At 47.1% G+C, this 24994-nt stretch overlaps 2 protein-coding genes and 1 long non-coding RNA gene across 8 annotated transcripts; 2 read left to right on the forward strand and 1 right to left on the reverse strand.

Annotated features, from left to right (window-relative positions):
* Window positions 1–758: 758 nt before the first annotated feature.
* Window positions 759–13410, reverse strand: LOC129201742 (uncharacterized). Of its 3 annotated transcripts, none has more exons than XR_008575477.1 (4): window positions 13272–13410; window positions 10127–10185; window positions 8183–8232; window positions 759–4680 (listed from the first exon to the last, which is right to left on the reverse strand). It is a non-coding gene; the product is annotated as an uncharacterized LOC129201742 (long non-coding RNA). The 3 variants fall into 3 exon arrangements; XR_008575476.1 differs by having other exon boundaries at window positions 759–3324; window positions 8183–8339; XR_008575475.1 differs by having other exon boundaries at window positions 8183–8339.
* MYF6 (myogenic factor 6) lies at window positions 12039–15708 on the forward strand. 4 transcript variants are annotated; one of them, XR_008575474.1, is made up of 5 exons: window positions 12043–12758; window positions 13030–13120; window positions 13371–13503; window positions 14899–14951; window positions 15402–15708. XR_008575474.1 is itself a non-coding variant. In XM_054813401.1 (4 exons), the coding sequence occupies exons 1-3, from the start codon at window positions 12240–12242 to the stop codon at window positions 13487–13489; spliced, it is 729 nt and encodes a 242-aa protein (XP_054669376.1). In that variant the 5' UTR covers window positions 12043–12239; the 3' UTR covers window positions 13490–13503; window positions 14899–15708. The 4 variants fall into 4 exon arrangements, 3 of the variants coding, with proteins under 3 accessions (XP_054669374.1, XP_054669376.1, XP_054669375.1); XM_054813401.1 differs by having other exon boundaries at window positions 14899–15708; XM_054813400.1 differs by lacking the exons at window positions 14899–14951; window positions 15402–15708 and having other exon boundaries at window positions 12045–12758; window positions 13371–14020.
* A 4230-nt stretch (window positions 15709–19938) lies between these two features.
* MYF5 (myogenic factor 5) lies at window positions 19939–21773 on the forward strand. Its single transcript, XM_054845137.1, has 3 exons — window positions 19939–20568; window positions 21081–21156; window positions 21323–21773. Exons 1-3 carry the CDS (start codon window positions 20062–20064, stop codon window positions 21514–21516), a joined length of 777 nt encoding a protein of 258 aa, XP_054701112.1. The 5' UTR covers window positions 19939–20061; the 3' UTR covers window positions 21517–21773.
* The last annotated feature ends 3221 nt before the right edge of the window (window positions 21774–24994 follow it).

Below are 24994 nucleotides of genomic sequence, written 5' to 3' on the forward strand. Positions count from 1 at the left end.
CTATCACATATGAATTCTTGTGGCAAAAAAGAACGTAAGGATGGCTGAGATTACCCAGTCTGTTCCTGCTAGTACTGCATTGCTTCAGGTATGACAGAGTTAAGATCAGATTGATCTGAACTGAGATGCCATCTTGCTGGACTGATGCTTGTAAACTGGACAGGAATGCTATGTAGGACAATGAGAACTTGACAAGTCTTATCATGCAATCTCTTTCAAGAATACCTGTAGTGCATTTCTGCTTGTCTTCACCATAGTTTGGCATGACTACTTGCTGGGATCAGCAGTGTGCAATGACAGTTCAAATGAAAAAGCTGCTGGTGTAACTTGGACTCATCAGACAGAAATAAATTCAGTTGTCTGATACTATTAAGTTGCAAACAAATGATGAAGAATTCATGTTACTACCTCAGATGTTTGTGATTAAAATAACCTCAAGATATTTCAAACCAAAAGCTATCACAGTCAGAAAGCTAATTCCTTGCAAGGGCCTGGTACGGTTGATAAAACCATTCTGTATCATGGCTCACTGGGAAATTTTGAGGCTCTTGAAGAGTTACATTAAGTAGTTTGACTAATGTTAGTCTTATTTACAACTCTCTACGTACTAGTGTCAGTTTGAGTTACAGGCATGACTGTTGGTCTGTGCATGCATGCAGTTCTGAATGTGCTGTAACAGATGACTCAGTAACTTTTTTCGGAAATAAAAACACAGTTAAAATTTCTTTTTTATTAGATCACATTGGTGAGGAAAAAATTGTTTGATCACTTCAGGCAGTATCTCTATTGATCATTAAATTACCGATTGAATTTCAGTTCCGGGACACTGTGAGCACACAGTTATCTTCAGTCAGAGAAGGTCACACATCTCAAGAAAGTGACATTGCTTTTTCCCCAATCTCATATTTTCTCCTCTTACTTCAGATACATGACTTTACGAGCAGCTTAAAATTTCCCAAAAACACTTAGCAAGTTCACAGCTAGCTGAACCCAGCATCAGGACATAATCACAGTACTGAACAGTTGGAATTCTGGAAAATAGTTTATGTGAAGTGTTACAAAATTCCTGGAACCATGGAAACATCAAATTTGAGATGCTTGACTGAGAAAGCTCCACAATTGGAGGTGATAATCCGAGCATCTGCAGACTCTTTATTGTTTATAAACTGTTGCTGCTGCCTGTGTAAAATCAAATTCTGCAAAGACACATCTTCTACCTGGTAAGACAGCTAATTATAAGCAGTGACGAGGCACTGATGCTACTTGAGTGTGCTCACACACTACCTTTCAGCTTGTATAAGGAATAATACAGTTTGTAAAGATGGAGCCAATTGTGTGATCACCTTAATAACTCCTTGTTCCATGAAATACTCAGATCTAGCATCAGCTGACTCAAGACAAAAGGTGTATATATACAAGTCTTTCTGTAAATTGACATGACTTTTGGATCCAAATGGAGCAACACTGATGATCCAGAAACTTCAGAGGCCTCTCATCTCCAAAAGCAATTTCAATTAGTTAGTTATTAATGAGTTGGCAATCTTCACTAACAACATTGACAGCTTGGATGTTGATTCCTAATTCTCTTGTAATAGTGAAAAGTGATTTCCTTGGAAAGAAAGGTAGAAAAAGTTTATCTAGGTTTCTCATAATATGAATTTCTTACCATAATGGCCTTGAAGGTTAGCAGATCATGCAGCTTGGAAAATGCAAAAATAAAAGGTTGAGTCTTCAAGGACAATCAGCATCAGAGACATGTCTACCCATGTCACTGCTAACGATCATTCTTGTAAACATTTCAGAGCCTTTATATTCTTCACTGTGTACCTTCTAAATATGACAAATCTTCTTTATCCTATTGTTAAATACTTGTTTGATGCTTTCAGATGAGAATCTTTGTTAGGTGATTCTGTTTCATACTCTTGAGTGGGCTCAACTGACTGTAGGAACACCACTTGGAATCTTTAAATTGATATAAAACCCACTGGTGCTGACCTCCACAGCCAAAGCAGAAATTTGGATGATTTTGCATTGTCCAGTGAATGTTAATGTGGTTGAGTTTTCAGTGTTTGCACCAATGACTCTATCACTGATAGCCAAATTCCTGATTATGATGACCAGTTCAATTTTCTTCTTTTCCTGTAGTAGTTTGCAGACTGGTAGTCACTTCTGAAACACAAGTTCTGTCTTGCATATCTTCTATTTAATTCAACAGATCCCGACTCCTCAAAGGAAGACATGGTTTACTGATGACGGCAACGTGAATGCAAGAAGAAAGCAATCTGTGATTCGACTTGCACCCTGAAGACTGCCTCCCTGCTGTAAGCACAACTGCTCTCATTACCTCTGCTCGCTATTGAATTTGCAACTTGCTAATTAACGTGGCTGCAAGTAACCAGTTCTGAAGGAAAAGAAAGATAAGGTGCAGTTACATGAACTGGTAAATCTCATGCTCTGAACTCGTCTGGTTTTAACATCTCCCTTTTCATATACCATCTAGTTTCAGAAACTGCGTACAGGCATTACTGAAAAGCTAGCGCTGTTCCACTATTGCTGTCCCAAGCTGAAGGCAGCAGTTCCAATACAAAGTTTTTACAATTAATTGTATTCTCACCAAATGACATTTGTAATCTATAATTAGTCATCTCATTTAAACACCAAGCTTTTTAGAAGTCCATAGCACTCAGCAGCTCCCATAGAACAGAATGTGCCTAGGCTACTATGTATGGAGCTATCAAAATAAAATGAATTGATTATTTGTCATTTGGAGCTTGGAGTTAATCTGGGAACTGCTGGTGCACAAATACTTCTGTCTGTTCTATTTTTCAGTTATTGTATAGTAATCAATAATACTTCAAAGTAATACTTTGTAATTGTAATGCTTAGCACTTCCAGCCAAACATTTCTATTAGCCTGCTGTAATACACAAATGTTTTTTTAAAAATAATGACACTGCAGGTCAACAGATTCTGTTATAAGCCAGCTGTTTCACACTTCACAACAAAAATATTTTCTCACTATTTTCTCTAAGTCTAAACATAGCTGTATGTTGTCCAGTTACCAGTTTCAGAACATAGGTCTAAGATTGCTTTTGCAGGGATTCTTCATCTAATCAGAATAGATTGTGTGTGCTTCTTTTAAACTTTTCCTGTGCTTAATTATCAAATCATTTCCCCAAAAAACATAATTAGTACACTTTCTCCAAGAATCCAAGCACTTGCATCAATTCAGTTGAAGCCTTATCTTGATGATTTTTGCAGGCAGAGAGGGCATCTGGCAATCTTTTAGTCTACGTAGTTTCTCTGAAATGTTCTCCAGATTGGTCTGGTGAAAAATAAAATACAGGCATTTTTTGAGCATGGTTTTGTGAAGTCTGACTAGAATGAGAAGGATAAGACTCATTTTGTCATGCAGAGTTTCTGAATACTATCCCCTTTTCATTCCTGTCTTGTGTCTTCTATGCCAGATGAATTGCATGGGGAAGGAAGACTGTCAGCTCAGCCAAGGTTCTTTCCATATCTTGAGAAATTTCATGTTCTTTTTCAGGATGTCCATAAGACTCCTTTGTACTTCTGGAATATCACAAGGGTGTTTTAACATGGCACAGAACTAGTGGTCAGAGCCAGCTATTTAGTTCAAAAATCTTAAACAACAAATTTGCAGATTTTCTTTGCACCACATACCCATGGCACGTTCAAGAGACCATGTTATAAATCTAGATTCCAGTGTACTTTAAAGAACACATTTTTGAGCTTTCAGGAATCTCAAAGCAAGTGAAATCTTAGTATATAAACATGCAGAAGTTATTGAGCAAAAGAGAGGTGAAGGAGTACAATATAGACTGCTGTATTTCTTGCACTGACAGATCACAGGTAACCAACCTTGTTTACAAGCATGTACCTTAAAAGAACACACAGACGAATAACAGAATGACCTTCACAGCCTAAAACAGTTTTGCAGCTGTGCAGCAGGTTCCAATAACAACGTGATACAATATATGTTGGATTCAAGGTCATTATTGCTATTTAATACAGAGCAAATTTCATTCCGGAAGCCTTTCTCTCAATGGCTTCTATTTTCCAAAAGCAGCAGCTATTTTCCTTTTGAAAGCCCATGTAGATGAGATACCTGGGGATTCTGTATTAACATTTTCTCTAGTTCCAGATATATTATACAGAATTTGCTTTTGAAGTTTGAAGGTGATACAGACTGTCATGTTTGAGGACTCACATCACTCTAACTGAAGGGATTAGGAAGAAATTTCTCTGTTGAAACCTCTTCAGAGCATCCTGTATCCTCCTGTATTGGCCTTTCTCAGAAAATACAGATGACAGATTTGGTGGACAGCAGTGTGACAAATAATTTCTGGCATGTTGAACACTTTGTGCGCGTATTTGATGGGAGACAAAACTTCAAGGACTTTTGAGGTATTTTCTAGGTGGACAACTGACTAGGTTATCACCAGGAAGGGACAGAAGTACCTTTGTCTTTCAATGATTAGAAGCCAGCAGATGCAGGAGACTATAAGTGACACAAAAGGACCCCAAAACACACCAACTAGAGTACCAGCCCAAACCAAGTGGAGATGGTAAGAAGAAATTCGAATGAATAATGAAAATGTTTGAAGATCAGTGAATTCTTAAGGGGAAAGGCAGATCTGTAAAAACATTTTTTTTCTTGCTACAACACAGAAAGAGAGGGAGAAAATACGAAATGTTGTTAAGAATGAATATACAAACTTTTTTTTTTTTTTTCCATTAAAACCCAGTAAGGCCCAATATACAGCAATCAAAAGACTTGTGGAAGGCTACACAGAGAAAGGAATCTGACTGATGCTTGGAAGAGGAATGGTCACATATCAGACTACCCAAAGTACATGTTGTGAACATTACATTCAAATCAGTCAGGACCATATTTATGGAAATTAAGATGGTGCATACATGCTTTTCAAAGCTGAGACTGACTCAGCAAAGCTAATCGTTGTACCTAAGGAAGAACTTGGAGGGCAACACTTAGGACATAGCAATTATCTCTGCTAAAGCAGAAGATGTGACAGGACAGCAAAACCAACATTCTATATTTATTTACCATGTACTGTAAAAGATTGATGGCATGCCACCCAAGGGATCTCAAGCAAGTCATAATAAGACACAAGCTTTATTTCTTCAATTAAGAGCAATGTAGAATGTGGAAAGCAAGAGGTAACGATGATACATGGAGAACAAAACCTCAAAGTACAAATCATGTAAAGTGTACAAAGTACAAATCATGGTTAAATCAACACTTTTTCAAAATTATGAGCTAAATTGATTGTCCACAAACGCAGAAGAACACTGAAAATAAAATGAAAAAAAAAAAAAATTGAAATTACAGACAGCAGAGAAAATACATAAAATCTCATGAAGAACAGGGAATTCTATAGGGCTATGACATGATTGCCTTACTTCCAACTGTGTAGTTACATTTTGGCAACAGTAATACCTCAAGAGATTCCCATTTCAGTTGTTTCTGCATTTTAAATCCACATGTGCATGGAATAATTGAGGACTGAATTAATGCAGCACCAGGAAATAAGTCAAGACCAGCTAATGCCTGCATTTGACTACAGCTTATTACTTTATCTTAATCATCCAATGCTATTTCTCTATAATCAAATGGCTCATTAAACTGACACGCCCATGTGTCAGAAAGCTAACACCAGGAAACCAAAAGAATATTTGGCTACGGATGATGAAACAGTTCAGTACAATTTATGTATAAAAAGCAATCATTTGGCATAATCATTTCATAGTTTTGTGATGTGCTGTTTTAAACAATTCTGATGTTATTGCTGAGGAGGGAGTTGTCTACATCCATTACCTTCACTGTATCTTCAGAGCTTCCACTTTGAAGCCACTATCATTCTAATTTTCAATGAAGATCCATGGCTCTGCAAAAATCCCTTGTGAGCCCCAGAAAAGTAAGCTGTCATTTTTCCACAGTCTGAGCACTAAGCTCTCTTTCTGTCTGTAGACAGCAGGGATGTGATTAGCCAGAGTGTTGAATGCAGAAACTAGCTCTCCACACACCCTTTCCTTCCTTTCACTTGCAGAATTAAAATGAATATTTATTTTAATTAGTAGTAGCAACTACGGTTTAACTATTGCCCTTTTAGGTTTAGATGTCACAGTCATCATGTTCTGAAACTACATAATGTTAAAATGAACTCTACACTTCCACTAGTTGGTAGTGTAATCAGACAAATAAGTGTATTACTGTAAAAATGACCTTTCATGTAATTACAAAGAATGTGATGGCAAAAATATGATTGTATAGAACATGATGTGTCTTGTACTCATGCGACATTTCAGGTCCCCCATTTTTTGCCTAATCACAAGTAGAAGGCATCTGTCATTATTACTACCTTCCTTTCTGCAAGGAATGCCTGCTTGTGGATAAAACCATGGAAAATGCTTGTCCCAGCCAGCAACAGTGCAGCGGGCCTCTGGTTTCTGATTGGCACTCCCTCCTCCCCAGGAAAACGTCTTGTAGTAAAATAAATGTGTTTGTGCAGTGGTGACTATTTGTCACCGTAGACCCTGACACAGGCATTAAAGCATCTGCCATTTAGAACTGTGTCTCATAACTGCCCAACATGAGAGCTGCAATGAAATCCTACCTTACCATACTGAACTAGAGAAGTCTGTTTAGTTAGCAAGGTTGCACCTCTCAGATACTAACAGGACTGTAACTGATATGAACACTAAAGTCCATATCCAATCAAAGGAAAACAGCAATAATTTGGAACAGCTATACAGCCAAGGTCTCTGTGAATAAGAATTTTTAAATCTTCCCCTACAAAGACCGTAAAATTACACAAAGTTGTCTTTTCCAGGTTTCTACCTTTCTGGCTTCCTAGCTCCAGAGCATATACTGTACCATTCACTACTCCACTTGCCAAAATTGCATTTGAGGGATGGTTGCTCCCACGTGCTTTTAACTTCTCTGAAATGGCACGTACTTATACACAAGCACTGACGTGCACAGTACACACGCTTCCTCCAGTCAGTTCCTAAATCTCCAGCGAGTGCGCGTGTGACAGTGTGGATGTACAAACAGAATAATTTCCTTGGACAAAGAGAATTTGAACAGGGTCAATTAAACAACAGAGTCTAGGTAAGCAAAAGTCAGCTGATAGTCTAACAACATATATAAATGAAAATCAAGAACTAATGCTGGTCCGTGTTACCCTACAGACCTCTGTGAAATTCAGACATTTTAGGGGAAGAAGAGATAATGAAGTTCAGCTAAGAAGGGCTCTTACATACCACAAGCCATGAAGTTCCATATGTTCTGTTCCTGTAGCAGGAATTATGCTTCCATGAATGTCAGTAAAGTTCTTTTACTTAAACTTCCCATAGGTCATTGTCAGCATAAGAAATACTGGTCCCCCATAGAGTCTTCACTGCTCAAACTTTCAAGAAAACTCATGGAAGCTCTCTGATCTCTGCTCACTAAACATTTCTATAATAAATTGTAGATTCAGGGATAGATACATTTTCTTTGCCAGATTATCTATCTTTTGTGCACCAACTTCCCCCTTACAGTTTCCACATCTCTCAGCCATTTCAAACATCTTTAAAAAGTAAATATATCTCAATCCTTCCATTCTGAAGGGAAAGGAGAGATGAAGTGTCTCATCCTCCTTAATTTTTGCAATCCTTGCCATAATACACTATTTCAGCAGCAAATCTCACAGTGCAGCAACATGTCAAGGTTGAACTGTGAGTATGAATACATTAGCAGACAGTATAGGTGCATCAGGAGCAGAGCTATAGAAAGCGGCAGTTCAGAAGACCTAGCACCCACTTCACATTTCAGGGTGCCTTTCAGCTTAGTTTCTCCTGAACAGAACCCAGATGACACACTCTGAGTGCACCCTGTGTCAAAAGTATCAAAAGCGCAGTAAGTGGGGGCTATTCAGAGATTTGCTCTGCAAGGGCATTCCTGACAAATTAAAGTGAGCATGTAAACTCATCCTGGGTGAGTATTTGAGTGTATCTCTTGACACATCAGGAGGAATGGCTGACAATTAACCCGCTAATAGCTTAGACTGGTGTCCTAACTATGTAACACACAGGTTACAAGTGACAAGAAAACACGGATATTGACACATATCCCCAGACACGCCACCTACCCTTACCTGAATACACTACCAAACTCAGGTGAGAAGGTCTTCTGTGACAACTGGAACTGACAGAGAACAGGACAGGAGTAAGAGCCTAGATTTTTTCTGTAGCAAAGACGTACTCTAAGTGGTTGTCTTGAGACTATAATGAGGACAGTGTATCATTTTTTTTCTGTTGAGAAATTAGATGAAAAAATGCTAAAATTTTAAAAGGAGGTGTTATTGTTCCTGTGAAAAAAGGACATGTTAGAAATATCAGTAGAAGATATCAAGTCAAATGTTAGAGGGATTTCAGAAACTTGTTGAAACACAAGTTTTGAAGAATATAAACTGTTCGAAAAAGACAGAAATAAAGGCAGAAGAACAGCATTGAGTGTTAACAACAAAATATGTTGAAAGGGAAAGTTTCTACTAAGAAAGATACGTTAAACATAAGTGTAAAAGGAAAAAAAAGGAGAGTGGGAATGTGAACAGAAAAATTTCCATACTTTAAGCGCAAAAAACCTTCGAGAATCCCAGTATGTCCACAGCTGGGCCTACACTGATAACGTGCACTTCAGAAATCTGCAAGAAGCAATTTAAGAATCATTACCTGGCAGCCAAGGTATCTAACCATCTCTCAGATCAAGGGGAGTACTGTACGAGTAGAATAGGGCTACAGGCTGAAAGACAAGCTGAAAATCTCACCTTCGCCTCGGTGCCCTTTCAGAGTGCCACAGAGGAGTGGATATGCCTGATCCCCACTGATTACCAATGTCATGGCAAAGAAGTGGTGAAGAGATCAAAGATTAAAAAACTACAATGCCTGTGGCTGGAAGGATCTTGAGGAGAGTGAAGGAGGAAAAGGAGGTATTTGGAGTGGTACGTAGTGCTATGTGGGTTCTAAATAACAAAATATTTCTCTAGAATTCTGGACTGAACTTCTGCTTAAACCATAAGGTGTCAAGAGTGACCTAGGCAGTTCTAGGCTCATTACTGAACCACAATTACCCAGAAAAGTTTATGTAGAAAAGTGAATTTGGATGGATCGAAGTTCTGGAGATTAACCATGACTTAAAATGCAGTGACTCTTTCTTGGATTTGGGTCATCCTGACCACTTACTCAATTTACTACTCACTGACTTACTGAAATACTTCTTTGGTAGAACAACAGACTTTATAAACCACTGAAATACAGTACACCTCATATTTTACTTGTGTGAAGTTATACTGACAGTACATTTTCAATAGAGCACCACAATATTCTGATAGAAGCAGTAACAACTGAATAAAGAACTGGCCTCACAGGCTGAGAGTGAGTTTTTCTGTGAGGGGCTATCAAAGCTGACTGAAGTTACAAGTGGAGTTCAGCAGTGATCCTCCTTCCAATTCTATGTCCAGTTGTTCTTATTCACGTGCTTTTCCTTCCTCTTATGTCTTTGTGCTTGTATCTAACATGATCTGGAATGCAAGGCATGAAGAGAAAAAAGACCAGCACCAACTTTTGAATCCTCCACTTGATCCACGTTTGTAATGGAGAACACCGCCGAGGACATTTTGTTCAAATGTGCTAGGGTTGTTTGCTAGCTGTGTTATGTTCCCCAAGGAGCTGGAATGGGAGATGCAGTGTGACGGCTATAGCAAAATTCAAGTTGCTTATATGATGGGGAAATTGGCTGACTTTATTAAAATTAAAATTCAGTGACAGTTGATAGGAGTTTTGCTCGTTAAAGGGCTAACTATGCTGTGCCCCACATTACTGTGAGGAACCAAATCTGTTTACTCTAGCACTAAGTGCTGGAAAGAAAAAACTTACTTTGTTTCCTGTTTAAAAAAAAAAAAATCTGTTGACAGCAGAAGGAGCATCTGGCTCCTGAACTTCCAGTTTCTCAACTCCTTAAGTCCAGTTAAAACTCTCGAAAGGACAAAAACAATTTGGTAATGATATTTCTCCCTTAAACTAAGTTTTAATCACCTTACCAGTAGATTGATCTCATCTCTGGCTTGTTCCAAATATTCCCAGGGCAGTAGTGAAGAAACTAAAGATTAAAAGAAAAAAAATTACTATAGTAAATGTGAAAATGTTTTAAATAATCAACAGACTTATGATTTTTCTTTTTTTTTTATTACTACCACATTAATGGTATGGGACAAACATCCCTGTGGGACTCCAAAGCATGTAACGCCAAGGAGTGGCTCCTCCCTGGATAGTACGCAAATTAAATGAGAAACACAAGGGATGGGTAAAGGTCAACATTATAGCCCTTTTTAAAGGTAGAAAATTAAATCACAGGGAAATTAAGTGACTGGTCAAAGGTCAAACAGAAAGCAACTTGCAAAGCATGGAAACTGAAAAACTGTGTCTTATGTTCAGCTCCTTAACTGCAAGACTACCCCTTCCTTAATCTGAAGAGGAAAAAAATCTCAGTGCTGGAATATTAATATCAAAATTAGTTTCGCTGAGAACAGTCTGAATTTCTCTGTCTCATCCAAAACTGGATATTGTTCTGCCTCATTAAACCAGAAATGAGATCCATTCCAACAACACTGATTTAGTCAAAACAAAATCACAACTATTCTTTAAGATTTTTGTACTGCGAAAAATTGGTTTGCAATCAGTTTTGGAGAAACAGTCAAGTGAATGATCAATTTCATTGTAGTTTTTAGAAATTAACAAAAAATGCAACAGTTCCCTTCAGAAAGAATGAAGTTAGAAGCTACATTTGAGACATACTGAGGTATTCCAGGGGCTTCATCCACTCTTCATATATTACTGTGAGTTTCTATGAAAAAGCATACACATATATGTATGTTACATACATATATACACATATATATACACACACAGAAATATACTTACTTATCCACATACTTACACATAGATACGTGTGTCTATAGATGTGGACACATATATATATGCATATACACATATATACATGTACATAGAGAAATTACATGGGATTAAAGGAACACAAGGCAGTCCAGGGAGGGAAAGAGGCAAACAGGTCATTTTCCCATGCCTTCTCCTTCTTGATGTAAGAGAAAACTAGACATGATGTGACATTACAGTATACGCTAACAGAGAGTGATCACAAGCTCCATTTCTGTCTCAGGGGCTAGGAAGCTCTATATACCTTGCCAGGCCCAAGGGATTAAACTGCAATTACACCGAATGCCTGGGTTTTGCTTACCCTAACCACCGTCAAGGACAGTGACTTTCTGGAGAGCCTCATCAGACTGTAACCCAGTCACCTGGAATCACTCCTGTCACCTCATCGGTAACAGGGGAAAGTTCAGCTTAAAAGACTTAAGCTGAGGTGCAATAACCGTGGGTGCTTCGGCACCGCAGCAAGGCTCTGCCTTGGCAACCTTCCCTGTGTGTGGAGGAACAGTGAGCTTGGCTCCTAACATTGGGCTGGCCCGAGTGGCTTGGGTCACAGGAATGGCATGCTTCAAGGGAGGAGGCGGAGGGAATAGCAGGGGCTTCTTCTGAAAATATTAACCCATCTATTTGGAGAGTGATGGCTGCCCTTGAAATCTCTCCTTATAGATCTATACTTAGCACCGGGGCAAGGAGCCTGCGCTGGGGGGTGTGAGGGGTGGGCTGGGGGAGGGCTCCCTGTGAAGCCCCGTGTCTTTGTCCTCCCATCATGCCCCCGCGGGCTCGGCAGCGGGGACGGGGCCTCCTGCTGCACTCGGACATGGCTCCCAAGCCCCCACCTTGCATCCCTTTGCTGCATCCGGAGCTCACGGGATTCTGGAGGGGTGGGGGGGGAACTTGGGTTGTATTTTTCTTTTTCACTTGTTTCCCCCCCTCTTTTTTTTTTTTTTTTTTTGCCTCCCTCCCCTTGTGCCCCCCCTCCCCCTTCTAAATAGGAGATGTTCTCAGGACAGCGCCCAGGAGACTGGCTGGAATCAGTTTTGGAGGGTGATGCACCGCGACAGCTAAAAGTTGGATAGGGTTTCAGCAGCTCCTATATAAAGCAGGGGGGGACTTATGTCACTGCACTAATTAAATTCCATCTGGGTTGTTCCTCAGGGTGTTTTTGAGCCTGGCACCCAACTCAAGCAGGCAGAGAGGCCGAGGGACAGCATGATGATGGACCTTTTTGAAACTGGCTCCTATTTCTTCTACTTGGACGGGGAGAATGGAGCCCTGCAGCAGCTGGAGATGGCCGAGGGATCCCCGCTGTACCCAGGCAGCGATGGTACCCTGTCCCCCTGTCAGGACCAAATGCCGCCAGAGGCCGGCAGTGACAGCAGCGGAGAGGAGCATGTGCTGGCACCCCCGGGACTACAACCCCCTCACTGCCCCGGCCAGTGTTTGATCTGGGCTTGTAAAACTTGCAAGAGAAAGTCAGCCCCCACGGACAGACGGAAAGCAGCCACCCTGCGGGAGAGGAGGAGACTGAAGAAGATCAACGAAGCCTTCGAGGCTCTGAAAAGGAGGACTGTGGCGAACCCCAATCAGAGGCTACCCAAGGTGGAAATCCTGAGGAGCGCCATCAGCTACATCGAGAGGCTGCAGGACCTCTTGCACAGGCTGGATCAGCAGGAGAAAATGCAGGAGATCGGGGGGGACCCCTTCAGCTTCAGCCCCAAGCAGGGAAATGTAAGCACTGCCGCTTGATTCCTCCCGCCGCCCTGGCATCCAGCTGCGAAACCGCCGCTCCCGTACCCTCCCCTCCTCCTCGGCAGGGCCTCTGCGGCGGCCCGGGCGGCCGGGCAGGTTCGCGGGAGCGGAAAGGGCTCCTCGAGGAACCTGCGAGCTCCTCGGATCTCCGGCGGGCAGCCAGCCCGCCCCGGGGAGCCGCGGTCCACCTTACTAATACCCGTCCTCTCCCCGTGTCTCCCCTCGCCGCCCCCGTGTGTGTGTGCCGCAGATCCCCAGTTCAGACTTCCTGAGCACCTGCAGCTCCGATTGGCAAAGCGTTTCTGACCATTCCCGAGCCCTAGGAGTCAGCCCCAAGGAAGGTAACTCGCACCGCGGCCGCCGTCCTCCGTGTGTGCGGCGGAGCGGCCGCCGCTGCCGGGCCCTGGTGACTCGCCTCCCCGCGGCTGCGCGCCCATCCCTTGCCCTAACGGTCGCAATCCCTAACGGTCGCGACCGCCAACGGTCTCTCACCCTCCGGCACCGGGGCTCTCTGCCTGCCGGGAGGCGTGCGCCGCAGGCCCGGCGAGGAGGAACGGTTTGCTCTTTAATCCCTTTTCTCTCATTGCGCAGGAGGCTCCATCGTCGAGTCGTCGGCCTCCAGCAGCCTTCGCTGTCTCTCTTCCATTGTGGACAGTATTTCTTCCGACGAGCCCAAACTACCCAGCGTGGAGGAAGTGGTGGAGAAATAAATCCGGTTGCTCTGGTAGTATAGTTAAAGGCGATGGAGCCCCCACCCCCTTCCCTCTAAACTAAGTAATGAAGCAAATTAACACAGTGGAAAGCCCAGGCAGGGGCCTTGTTAAGGTCGAGTCAAGGTACACCTACCCCAAAGAAAATGGCTCTCACTGACTCGAGCCAAACAGACTTTCCCCCTTTTTCTTTCCTTTTTTTTTTTCCCCTGAGTTTTGTTTTCTTTAAATTGTGTTGCATAGACCACCCCTCCTTTTTTTTTTTTAATTTAAGATACTTACCTATGTACCGGTGATCCGCTTTGTCTGAGACTCACCGGAAAGTTCATTCCTGTCTGAGTGAAGCCGTTGGTTGCATTTTGTCTTAGTCGTATTTAAAGAGTTCCCGCCTCGTTTCGTTCCTGTAAATAATTTTAGTACTGTCTTTACTTTTGTAAACATAACAAATATATATTTAAATGGTGGAATGTGATATTGTATATAAGAACAGACAGATTTCTTGGATTGTAAAATAAAGCTCTTTGTGTTACAGTGTTTCCCCCCCACACCTCCTAATTCAGTAACAACCCGATCCCAGAGTTAAAACCCGCCACTGACTTCAGCGAGACCAAGACCTGAAGAGTCAAACATGTAGCCGAGACACGACCCGTGTGACTGGGGGGCAGTTCTCAGGACAGATTTTTCCTTCATTTTCTCCTCTAAGGAGCGTCTCTCCTTATCTAGGACCGCATGTTCATGACTCCCCCAAAATGTCCGACAGTGCCGCTTGCATAGCTTGCCAGGCAGGGACGCTGCTTCGGCCTTGTCCTGCACATGGTGGGCGAGCTTAGGGGAATACCAAAAAGCTCCCCTGCGGTCCGGGAGAAAAGAAGCTGAGCGCGTCTCACCTTTTCCTCTCGGCACCGGAGGACTTGAACCCAAGCCTTGTTTGCGGCAAAATTGATGGGCCTGCTACCCTGACGAGGCAGCACAAGGCTGGGACAGGAGCCCGCTCCCTTGGGGGCTGTGGGCTGTGATTTCTTCCCGGGAAAGGTAACTCCCCTTGGACTTCCTTGAGCCCGAGGGAGAAGAGAATGGGGTCCCTCAGGGAGGAAAGAGTTAAGCGGCCGAAAAGGGGTTGGGGGAGGAGGGGGGTAACAACATATGAAGCCTTTCACTCAGTGATGTAAAAAAACACAGCCTCTCTGAGGATAGCGGAGCTGTTCGCTTCAGAGCGTTACGGTTTGTAACAGATTGTTTATAGCCCGGGAACGGGCGACCACCAGGAAACAGAACGCACTGCCCTACACGCACACGGGGCTCGCCAGAGAGCTGACAAAAGCAAAGGGACGCTACTTCAACTCTGCCCGCGGGCGCTCTCCTCGTCAGCTTTAACCCTTGATTTATTTTTTGTTTTTGTTTTTTGAAAGGTCACAGCCACGTTTCTGGAAGGTCTCGCCCTTCGCGGCCGGCACTAGCACGGGTACGTCCGTCTGAAGGGGAAGCTCCTGAGAGAGGCGGCCCTGAGAGCTGGCTCTCCCATCGCTGTGCCCTCCTTCCTCCCTTTTTGTGCCACCGCGGCCAAACTGTTTTTTAAAAAGGTTAAGTACTCGCTCTAATTGCTCTCTGCTGAGATACTCTGTTGTAAAGAGTAATTGCGGCGGCACAGTGCGGTGGCAACGTGGTGATAGGACAGTTTCCCCCATTTTTCTCGTTTCAAATAAACCCCTTTGCCTTGGGGAACTCTCGGGCGCTTCAGAAAGCGGCGCTTCGGGGAACGCGGATTCTTGCGTGTAATTGCATTTTAGCGAAAAAGCGAAGATGCTATAGTTTGCTTCTGTAGCGAAGGGACTTGCTCAGCAGCAGAGTGTGTCAGATCGGGTTAGCAGTCGTCTCTTTCCTTAATAACTTGTTCCCATCCCCGCCGGGTCAGGGAGAAGGGCTACAGGCAGCTCACTCACTATGCCTGATGCAGCACCGGCTGAACGAAGCCCCGCAGGACCCGCTTCCCGCAGCAGGGCAGGAGCGGTTGTTGGGCACCCCGAAACCACCGTGTCACGCCAGCACCCCGCCAGCCTGCTGTCAGGTTTGCCCTCAGCCCCGCATTAACCTCAACGAACTCGCGCGTCCACCTGGTAGGACCCCTACGGCAGGGTCTCCTCCAGCAGCGGGGTAACTTGAGCGATTGTTTGGAATAAGTTTGCCTAAAGGCAGGGTTTTTTTTCATTAAATAAAGAAAATACCTCCCGAAGAGACTCTCCGTGACCCCCGCGGCTGCGGCTGACATGCCGGGCTTCCCAGTGAAAGTCCTCAGTGTGTTTGCAATTAAAATGTTTGTGTTTGATATTAATAACGATAATCTTTACCTAAGTCCCCAGCCAAAGCAAACAGGGCCCTGGAATCACAAATCAAAGGGTAATAACTGGGTAAGGACAAGAGGTTTGTGATTTAATCAAGTCTTTTTCCGGAGGGGCCACGCACAAAGTCATCGAAGTTTTTACACCAATGCAAGTGCCCCCTCCCGCTCCCTCCGCCCCGCTGCAGTTTATTTAACACGAGAGACGTGGACTGGAGCGCTATTCCCGGAAAGCTGAACACCGGCTTCCCTCTCCTCCACCTGCTCGCTCCCCCAGGAGAGAAGGGGTGCGGGAGCGGTGTGGCCGCCGCAGCGATGCGGGGTGCCCGGCCCGGCATCGCACCGCCGCCCGCCCTCGCTGCCTGCGGGGCCAGGAGCGCCCCGCTGTGCCGGCTGCACACGGGGAAGCGATGGGTGAGGGGAGACGGGGTGTCTGCAGTGCCACTGCCTTGTCACCGCACTCTTCTGAAGTGACGCGATCGAGAGTTTAAAGCCCATTTTTTATTGTGCGTCTGGATTTTCCTCCATAAAACCGCCTGAAACTCGGAGAAGGGAGGCGGGCAGCAGGCAATGGGCTTTATTTTCTGAGGTCGAAGGCAAGGCGGGCAGGCGTCGACCCAGCAGCTATTTCCACGGGGAAAATTCCTGCTTGGATCGTTGCTGCCTTGGGGAACCCGTACAATTTTTCCAGAGTGTCCACCTTTCTGTGGAGAAAGAGCTGGGGAATGGGAGTGGGGGGCAGGGGAGGGAGGAGGTTGAATAATTGAACCATGTGCTCGCTGGGACGTCCCTCCGATAGCAGGAACTAGCAACTTTTCCCAGTCTCAAGGCTGCTAAAAACCCCCTCGTGTCCCTTTGATCTCTCCTGGGAGTCCCAGAGTGTCAGCAGAGGCCAATGCCTTCTTCAGCTGTCTTCTATACAAATCCCTCTGGCAGGTACTAATGTGTTTACTTAGGTGCGCACGGTTCCCAGCGCTGGGGGGAACCAAACGTTTCTCACACGGCTGGAAGAGCCCGGCCCCACCAGCCCAACTGGGAAACAGTTTTGCTGGCGGGGCGGCTCGGAGGAGCCCTCGCCGCCGGCAGCGGCACCCACCGACCGCGGGAGGGGAGAGGCGAGGGGCAAAGGCGGCCCGGAGCGACGCGGCTGCGGCTTCCCTTGTGTCGGCCGTCGCCGTCTCCGCACGAACCATTAAATAAAATGCAACCCTAAATAACGCTGTCGCTGCCGGTTGCTGTCCTGCACCGGTGCCCGGGCGTTCACTCCGGCGAGGCCGGCGGTCCGCGGGGAACCGCGCAGTGCTTTGAGGAGGTGCGGGGGCGCGCTGAGGGCGCTACGCGGGCCCGGGGCGGCGGTGGGGGATTGAACCCTGGGAGGCGCGGCCGCGGCCCGCGCGGGCACGACGGGGCGCGCTCAGGTGGGCCCCAAACGCCTCTCACCCCCCGGCCGGTGACTTATAGTTTCGGTCGGATTTTCTATGCTTAAATAGAAATGCATGGGGCTTGGGAAAAGATTGCACGCTCTGGAAATGGTCCCCACATGGGACTGAATCCCTCCAGAAATAGGTGCGGCACGGGAGGTGCTGTGGAGCGAGGAGGGTTCGGGTGAGGAACACCATTTAAAGAGGTCCCGACACATTCACCGTTTTCTCCCGACCCATCCACAGGAGCAGACGGTGTCTGGTGCTCAGGCTGTTCCCGCTTTTAGGACTTGAGCCTCCTGAAATGCAGCACTAGCCCCCCCGCCTCCAGCAGCCTCATTAGCCAGCCTCGTAGTTTGTGTTTTCTCTCCCCTTTCTTTAGTTCCACTCGTCTACTGCACTTTTGCAAATTTGTTTTGAGATCACTTTACCAGAGAAGCCAGGGGCTCTTAAGGGATACTAATTACAGATTTTTTTTTCTTCCTGAGTGACAGGGTCTTCCATCCTTTCTTCTCCTTCCCCCAGAACATTCAAGGAAAAAGGAAACAAATGTTCCCAGGTCCTCAAAGACTTTTGGGAAAAGGCACGTTTCTTACCAACCCCAGCCCCGCTGGATTAGGAGTTAAAAGTTGCGAGCTAAAGCTCTGCACGCCAGGAGAGCGGGACCCAGGAGGTTGGCATTGTGCACCGGGAGATCCACAGTGCATGCTTGGAGAGAAACGCTGAAAGGTGATCAGAACTGCAACCGGCACTTTAAAGATCAAGTTTATTTGTGCACAAAGCATAAATCTGTAAACAGGTCTATTTTAGCCAGCGCAAACGTGGTAAATCAAATTGTGTCTGTGTGTCTGCGTGTGTGCGTGCACGCCACAGCCGAGTGAAGAGTTCAAGTTACTGCCGAGCAGAACCCCTCCCGACGGACGGGTTCTTAGGAAAACAATAGGGAGCTGCCCTGTTTCAGATGTGGCCCAACGAAACAGCAACCTGCACCTCGGAGTGGCAGAAGCCTGAAATTCTGAGCTTTCTCGTTTCTGTAACTTTACTCCTTTATCAACTCTCAGCTTTTCCTACAGTATTCATTTCAAAGGGGGCTCCCCCCGTTTATGGCCCCAAATAAACCGAAAGGGTGCAGATGTAGCCTTCCCCAACCTTTAGATAATTATGCATTTGCTCTTAGGAAGAAGAATGTGTGCATGGGGTTTGGGGGGGGTTAATTTTTTTTTTTTTTTTTTAAGGAAAAGTTTTAGCCTAAGAGTGGAGATCCGCCTTTTGGGGGGGTTGGGGAGAGGGGACAAGGAGCATATGGGGTCTCTGCAGCCCCATCCCCAGCCACAGCTGCCGGCCGCTCCTCGCCGCGCCCGGGCGGATCGGAGAGCTTCCCAGCGGTGTGCGCTTGTGCAAGGCACCTCTCTACGGAGGTGTTCCCTACCCGCCTGGAGCGGCTCCGTGAGACAACCGGATCGCCATGCCCTCCGCATTACCTCTTCCTGAAGAGAGGCTAACTGAAGACGCCTTTTTCCTGGGCGCACAGACCGGCTCCGTAGCGTTTGAATTGCTGCTGGGTCACTTGCTCTCCGTTTAACCTAGGTCACATAATTTTATTCCCAGGTAGGGAAGGTTTCCTTTGCCTTCTCATAATATTTTCCTCAACTACAAAAGCCACCTGGATGAAACCAAAGGATTCCTGCGCGTTAGCAAATGCCTGTTAAATGGCTTCATTACCACTCTAATGACCCTTGCACCGCTCCGCTCAGCTACTGCTGCGGCTGGAGCTCTGCAAAGCTTTTGTCCCCGACTTGTGTAAAGTTACTTAGGGATTGCGGGGTTAGAAATTTTACACTTCCAGGAGGGGTTTGTTGCACTGGCAGCTGGGACGCATCTGTAACGGTACGAGTTTGCCTGAAAGCAGAAAATTAGCAAGCCCAAAGCACTGCTCGACTGTTGTGTCTCTAGCAGCACCGGGTCACACGAGTAGGAGAAGGAATGGGAAGGGGATTTGTCTCGGAGCAAACACGTACACTTTTCTTTGTGAGTACTTTCCCCCGTGACCTGATCCGACAGCACTAAAATCTGGGTTTCCCCCCTCCTCGTCTCTCCTGGCCACACGTAGCTGTGCATTTTTGTCCTCTGCTTTGTAAATTTAAACGGTTGGTGACATAGCTTTAATTACAGGACAAAGCGCTCCCCAAGATAAACGAACAAATCTTAGGTCTGAAAAGAGGGGTAAATTGTTTCGGGTTAGACCTGGACTGTGGGGAATAAAAATACGCAAGTAGACACTGTAGGTCCTACGGGGGGGCTCTGCGTTAATTCTCCCATGGGGAGAGCCGATGTGCCTCCTGCTGCAGCCTGTGATGGGAGATGGGAACATGGGGACGAGGAATGGCTCTGTAGGAAATGTCAGTGGTTCGTGCGCGTCCACCGCCCCTCTTTCTCTTTCTATACCAAAACTGCAAATTCCCAGACTTGGTTGAAACTTCGGAGACGTCGCAACCAGTTCTGGGGAGGTCATTCATTACAGAAGTGCCCAGCTCACGGCTCTCCAAAGGAGCGGTGCGGAGCAAATTGTCTCCTGGGGACTGGAGGGGGCTTGCCCAGACAGCCCCCGGCAAGGGGATGTGGTGGGATATGCTAATAAAGACTGGCCGCTGCGGACCAGCCTCCCTTTACATGTGTATATATAAGGGCCCCCCGCATCAGCCAAAGGACACTTCGTCTCAGGTCGCTAATTACTGAGGAAATTGCCCCAGCGCACTGCAGAGCGCCTCGCCGAGAGCCGGTGGCTGCCGCCCCACACTGACGCCTCCGCTGCAAGGATGGAGGTGATGGACAGCTGCCAGTTCTCCCCCTCCGAGCTCTTCTATGACAGCTCCTGTCTCTCCTCCCCGGAGGGTGAGTTCCCCGAGGATTTTGAGCCCAGGGACCTGCCTGCCTTCGGCGCCCACAAGCCCCCCGAGCCCGCCTGCTCCGAGGAAGAGGAGCATGTCCGAGCTCCCACTGGCCACCACCAGGCCGGCCACTGCCTCATGTGGGCTTGCAAAGCCTGCAAGAGAAAATCCACCACAATGGACCGGCGGAAAGCGGCCACCATGAGGGAGAGGAGGAGGCTGAAGAAAGTGAACCAGGCGTTTGAGACCCTGAAGAGGTGCACCACTGCCAACCCCAACCAAAGACTCCCCAAAGTGGAGATCCTGAGAAACGCCATCAGATACATCGAGAGCCTCCAGGAGCTCTTGAGGGAACAGGTAGAAAACTACTATCACCTGCCGGGACAGAGCTGCTCCGAACCGACCAGCCCCACTTCCAGCTGCTCTGATGGGATGGTAAGAGAGAAGCAGGAGCGATGGGGCTGTGGGGACCCCAGGAAGGCCCGTGGGCAGGTCCCCCTCGGCCCAGCGTTGTGGGACCGGTCCCAAGGGTGTGGGACCGGCCGAATGCAGCCGAACATCAGGAAAAGGCAGACGGTTTAGGTTAAAACAGGTCCCTTCTCAGATTTAACGCTGAGCATGCACATGGGCTTTCCGGGAATGCATGGGGGAACGGTAACGTTGCCAGAGGGCACCCAGCAAGCGCCCCAGCCCCCGGGGCTCGTATTCCCCTCCCTCCCCCCCCTTAGCGCGAAGCAGCAGAGGGATAAGGCGTGGGGCGGGGGGAGACGGGGAAGGCGCTGCCCAGCGGCAGCCTGGCCGGGGAGCTGCTGCCCCGCTCCCCCGTGGGCGCCGGGGCTCCCTCCCCGCCGGGCTTTAAGGCGCTTTCCCTCCGGGGGAAGCGTCCCACTGGCCCCCGGGGAGGGGGGCGGCGGCCGGGCCGGCACTCGCCCCTCGCTGTCTTGCAGGCCGACTGCGGCAGCCCCGTCTGGTCGGCGAGAGGCAGCAGCTTCGACGCCGTCTACTGCTCCGAGATGGCCCACGGTAAGCCCGACCCGCCGGCAGCCGCGGGCGCGGAGGGTGGAGGCGGGGGCCCGGGGTGCCGCCCCGCTCCCCGCGGCACTTGGGGGGGGCAGTGCGAGACCCCGCTGCAACGCGCTGCCGTGTCCTTCCCCCCCCCTTCCCACCCGCCCCTGTCCCCCGGCCGCAGGGTACGTCGCCGAGCAGAGCAGCGCCCTGTCCAGCCTGGACTGCCTCTCCAGCATCGTGGACCGCCTCTCCCCGGCGGAGGAGCCGGGGCTGCCCCTCCGCGACGCCGACTCCCTCTCGCCCAGCGCCAGCATCGACTCGGGTCCGGGGACGCCCGGGACGCCGCCGCCCCGACGGACCTACCAGGCGCTATGAGGGGTCCGGAGGGGCCGGCACCCCGCGCCTGCCGCCGCCTCCGGGGCCGCTCTCTTCGCCCAGCCGCGTCCTGCGAACGCTTCTCGGGCGAGAGGGGCAGCCCCAAGCGCCGCTTGGCCGCCGTCTCCCTCCGGGGCTGGGGGCAAAGCGCCCCGCCGGGACCCGGCCCGGGGTCCCCCGGGGCACACAGACCCTGGGGCTCGGGACACATGCGCTACCCTGGAAACCCCGCTGCAAATAAAACGTGCTGTAAGAGAGCTCTCTAGCCTGATGGTTCTTTAAGTGCATTCTCTGGTATTGGGGGGGGACAGCGAGACCTGGCTGCGGGGTGCCCGCCGGCATCCGGGTTTGGCCCCAGCCCAGGCTCGGTCACCGCCGGCTCCTGCCTGCACGGGGACCTGCCTCGTCGCGGCGGTCCTGGGCCGGGAGATGCTGCGTCTTGCCGGGATGGGGCCTGGGAGCCTGTTTCTCCCATCACCAGTGCGTATTATTCTGAGACGGCTCATGGAGGAACGAAAATGCGGAGGGTCAAATTCTCCATTCCTCTCCTGCTATGGGCAGAGTTTCCTTTATCTTCTGCAAGAGTAAAAGTAATATTTCACAGTCGTCTTTCTTTTTAATGTTTGGTTTGGGTTTTGTTTTGTTTTATTTTCTCCCCTGGAAAAGCCCTTGTTTCTTTGGGTATGAAGACTGAAAACATATTTCAGGATCTGGCCCTAAAATTGCATGGTAACTCTCCTCTGTAAAACAACTGCATGATCTAACCGTGATACCCTGTTGGGGAATTTTGCTGTCAGTCACTCTCAGTGCTCTTGCAGAGACAAATTTAGTAGAGTTAGTAAGAATAAACCACAAGTATCTCTTTCACAGTCCACAAGGTACATTTCGCAATATTCAGAAATCACTATAGATCTATTTGCTCCTAACACTTTTGGTCCCATTAGCCAGGATGAAAATTCATGACTCTGCGTGGGTCTAGAAATAGCCAGGTCAAGTATTCATGAGCTTCAGAGTGAACAATTATTTCCTTCCAGGTGCTAAATCTAACCATGAAAAATTTCCAGCCCTTTTTGCACTTCTCTAGTTGTAATCCAAAACTTTTCTAACCCCCACAAAAAAAGACAGAGATGAGATGGAGAGATGGGCTCCCTCAGTGCATCCAGAAAAGTCTCCTATGATAAACGCTCTGCGTGGGAAGGGATATACAGTTCGCTAGTGTGCGATAAGGATGTATTTGCCATTTGTGTTTATGTTGTTAGCAATAGGTGGCCAAGGGCCTGGAAGCGGCATTTCACCTCTGATAAATCTTTCACTTGAACCCAGCCCAGCTTTGTCATGTCACCAAAAGTTACCGCCTGACTGCCCTTTGGCAGTGTCTCTGAACTGTGGATGAAGGAAGACTGGCTTAGGGATCGCCCTGTCCTTGCAGTGCACTGAGGGGCCCTGCCCCCCCAAAAGGGCTACAGACAAAGTGAGGTGGCACCTACCTGTCGGAGCTGCTCAGCTGGGCAGCTGGCACCTGTGCTTCTGACACAGGGCAAGGCCAGCCTCCCCGCCACCCCCACCACCCCCACTTCCCTCAAAATCACTTTCTGCCCTTGCTGTGTAACCTTGAGGTAAGTGTTTTCTTTCCCGCAGAGTAATTCAGGAGGAGCCTTTTTCAGAATGGGCTTTCTGTGTATGTGTAGATAGGTCCCAAGTAATCATCGAGTAGAAAAAGTTTGAAAACCCTGGACCGAGGTCATGCAGATGTACAAACAAGGTATTTGCACACTCTTGTCATTACAGATGCTTCAGGAGTATGCAAGTGCCTTAACTCAAACAGTCTTTCTTGGTTTTGGGTGATCATTTCCTGAGCCTTCTGTTCATAGAAATCCTTATGCAAGACCGTGAACGTCACTGATTTTATTCACGATTTCTCACACGCTGCTGCAGCGCTGCAGTGCTCGCTTCTCTCAACCAAAATACCGTCCCAAGGATACTGCTTATGGCCAGGATCTAATAAAGTGCAGATCACTTGCGATGATGGTTTAAAATGAGCTAAGCTGGAGAACTTTCAGCATTTCATTCTGCACCTTGGCAAGCGATCGCCTGTGAAGTATGCAGAGTAACACTAGCAAATCACATGTTGGTAATGTACACCTCTCTTTGGCTGGCGGACATTTTAAGAGTTGCAAAAAGGTCAATACTTCTGAGAAGTGGTGTTTCAGAGAGTAAGAAGTATCCCGTCTGTGGGATGTTTGTCCACAGCCTCCTCAATCCTCCTAGATTAGATTACAATCTGAGGGTTTCGTTCTACTCATCTAGAAAACAAACTCTTAATTACAGGACATCTATAAACAAAGCTCCCATGAGCCGAAATGTGTTGTAATCCTCGGAAGGAGTGGAAGTTAACACCATCAGACCACCTTTAGCCTGTGGATTGGGAAGAACAAGGTGTAAAAGGCTGCTGCCGTGGGAGATATGCTGTTGGGATCAGATTTTGCATATTCCGTAATAATAATAAGTGGAACTGAAAAGAAAGATTTGTATTCTACATGAATCGCCTTCATTTAAGGAAGTCTGTGCCCACAAATACATGAGAAAATGATGGTCTAGAAAACCTGAGCTCCATCTCATCCTACTACCCGACTGAGTGCTGCAGCCTCTGGCACACAGCGACCTCGCAGGCAGGCAGGTGAAGGGATGCCTCGTAGTGTCAGAACAACATAACGTAGACGCAGCAAGTTTTCTATCGCTCACTGCAACGAAGGGCATAATTCTGTGCAATTTTAAAAACAAAATTAATTTTTTATTTTAATTTTACCTCTGAAAATTGTGCTTTCTCAGCTTATATTCTGAGGGAGGCAGCTGTACTTTTGTATGGGGGTGTGTGTGCGCAAAATCAAGCAGAGATCTTCAATGAAATGCATATTTTAAACTCAGATCAAAAGGCTACACTAAAAAAACTAACATAGGAAAGATCTCTTAAATATAGCATCAGGAAAATTTCAACTCAAGGAAGGAAGAGATCTAATGTACACTTTGCAAAACAAATTTCATCACAATGTTTTTAGTCGCTTACATCTTTTTATAATGCAGATCATTCGAGTTTGTGTATTGTCTCCCAGTAGGAAAAATCCTGCTTGCATTGTGTTTTTAGTCTGAGTTCCTTGTGTGGAAAAACACTCATTTTCCCTGTAGGAAAAGGCCAACCTCTTTCTTCTCCTGTGGTAAGGCTTAAAAATGATAAACTTTTAGTAATTTGTTCTTGGAGGATGAAGAGGTCTTCATTCATACTGTTTGCCAAAATATACCTAGGAACACGCCAAATTCATGGCTGCGTTTTGGGGGAAATTCAGCATCTTTGCCTTCCCAGCTCAGCCTGCCTGTTGGAAGCAGTCAGATGTAACCACAGCAGGCAGCTGACTTCTCCGCACCCCAGACCTGCTCCCTCCCCTTCTCCTCCTCTGCAGAGCCCTTGACTCGCTCATCACTT

Source organism: Grus americana, chromosome 1 (assembly GCF_028858705.1).
Source record: "Grus americana isolate bGruAme1 chromosome 1, bGruAme1.mat, whole genome shotgun sequence".
Classification (NCBI taxonomy): Eukaryota; Metazoa; Chordata; class Aves; order Gruiformes; family Gruidae; genus Grus; species Grus americana.

What these genes read in the sequence shown, in the direction of transcription:
- MYF6 (XM_054813399.1), top strand. Translation starts at nt 12,240, where the DNA reads ATGATGATGGACCTTTTTGAAACTGGCTCCTATTTCTTCTACTTGGAC. An exon ending in TCAGCCCCAAGCAGGGAAAT is followed by an intron (nt 12,759 to 13,029) that starts GTAAGCACTGCC and finishes TGTGTGCCGCAG; the next exon opens with ATCCCCAGTTCAGACTTCCT.
- MYF5 (XM_054845137.1), top strand. Translation starts at nt 20,062, where the DNA reads ATGGAGGTGATGGACAGCTGCCAGTTCTCCCCCTCCGAGCTCTTCTAT. An exon ending in CCAGCTGCTCTGATGGGATG is followed by an intron (nt 20,569 to 21,080) that starts GTAAGAGAGAAG and finishes GCTGTCTTGCAG; the next exon opens with GCCGACTGCGGCAGCCCCGT. An exon ending in CTGCTCCGAGATGGCCCACG is followed by an intron (nt 21,157 to 21,322) that starts GTAAGCCCGACC and finishes CCCCGGCCGCAG; the next exon opens with GGTACGTCGCCGAGCAGAGC.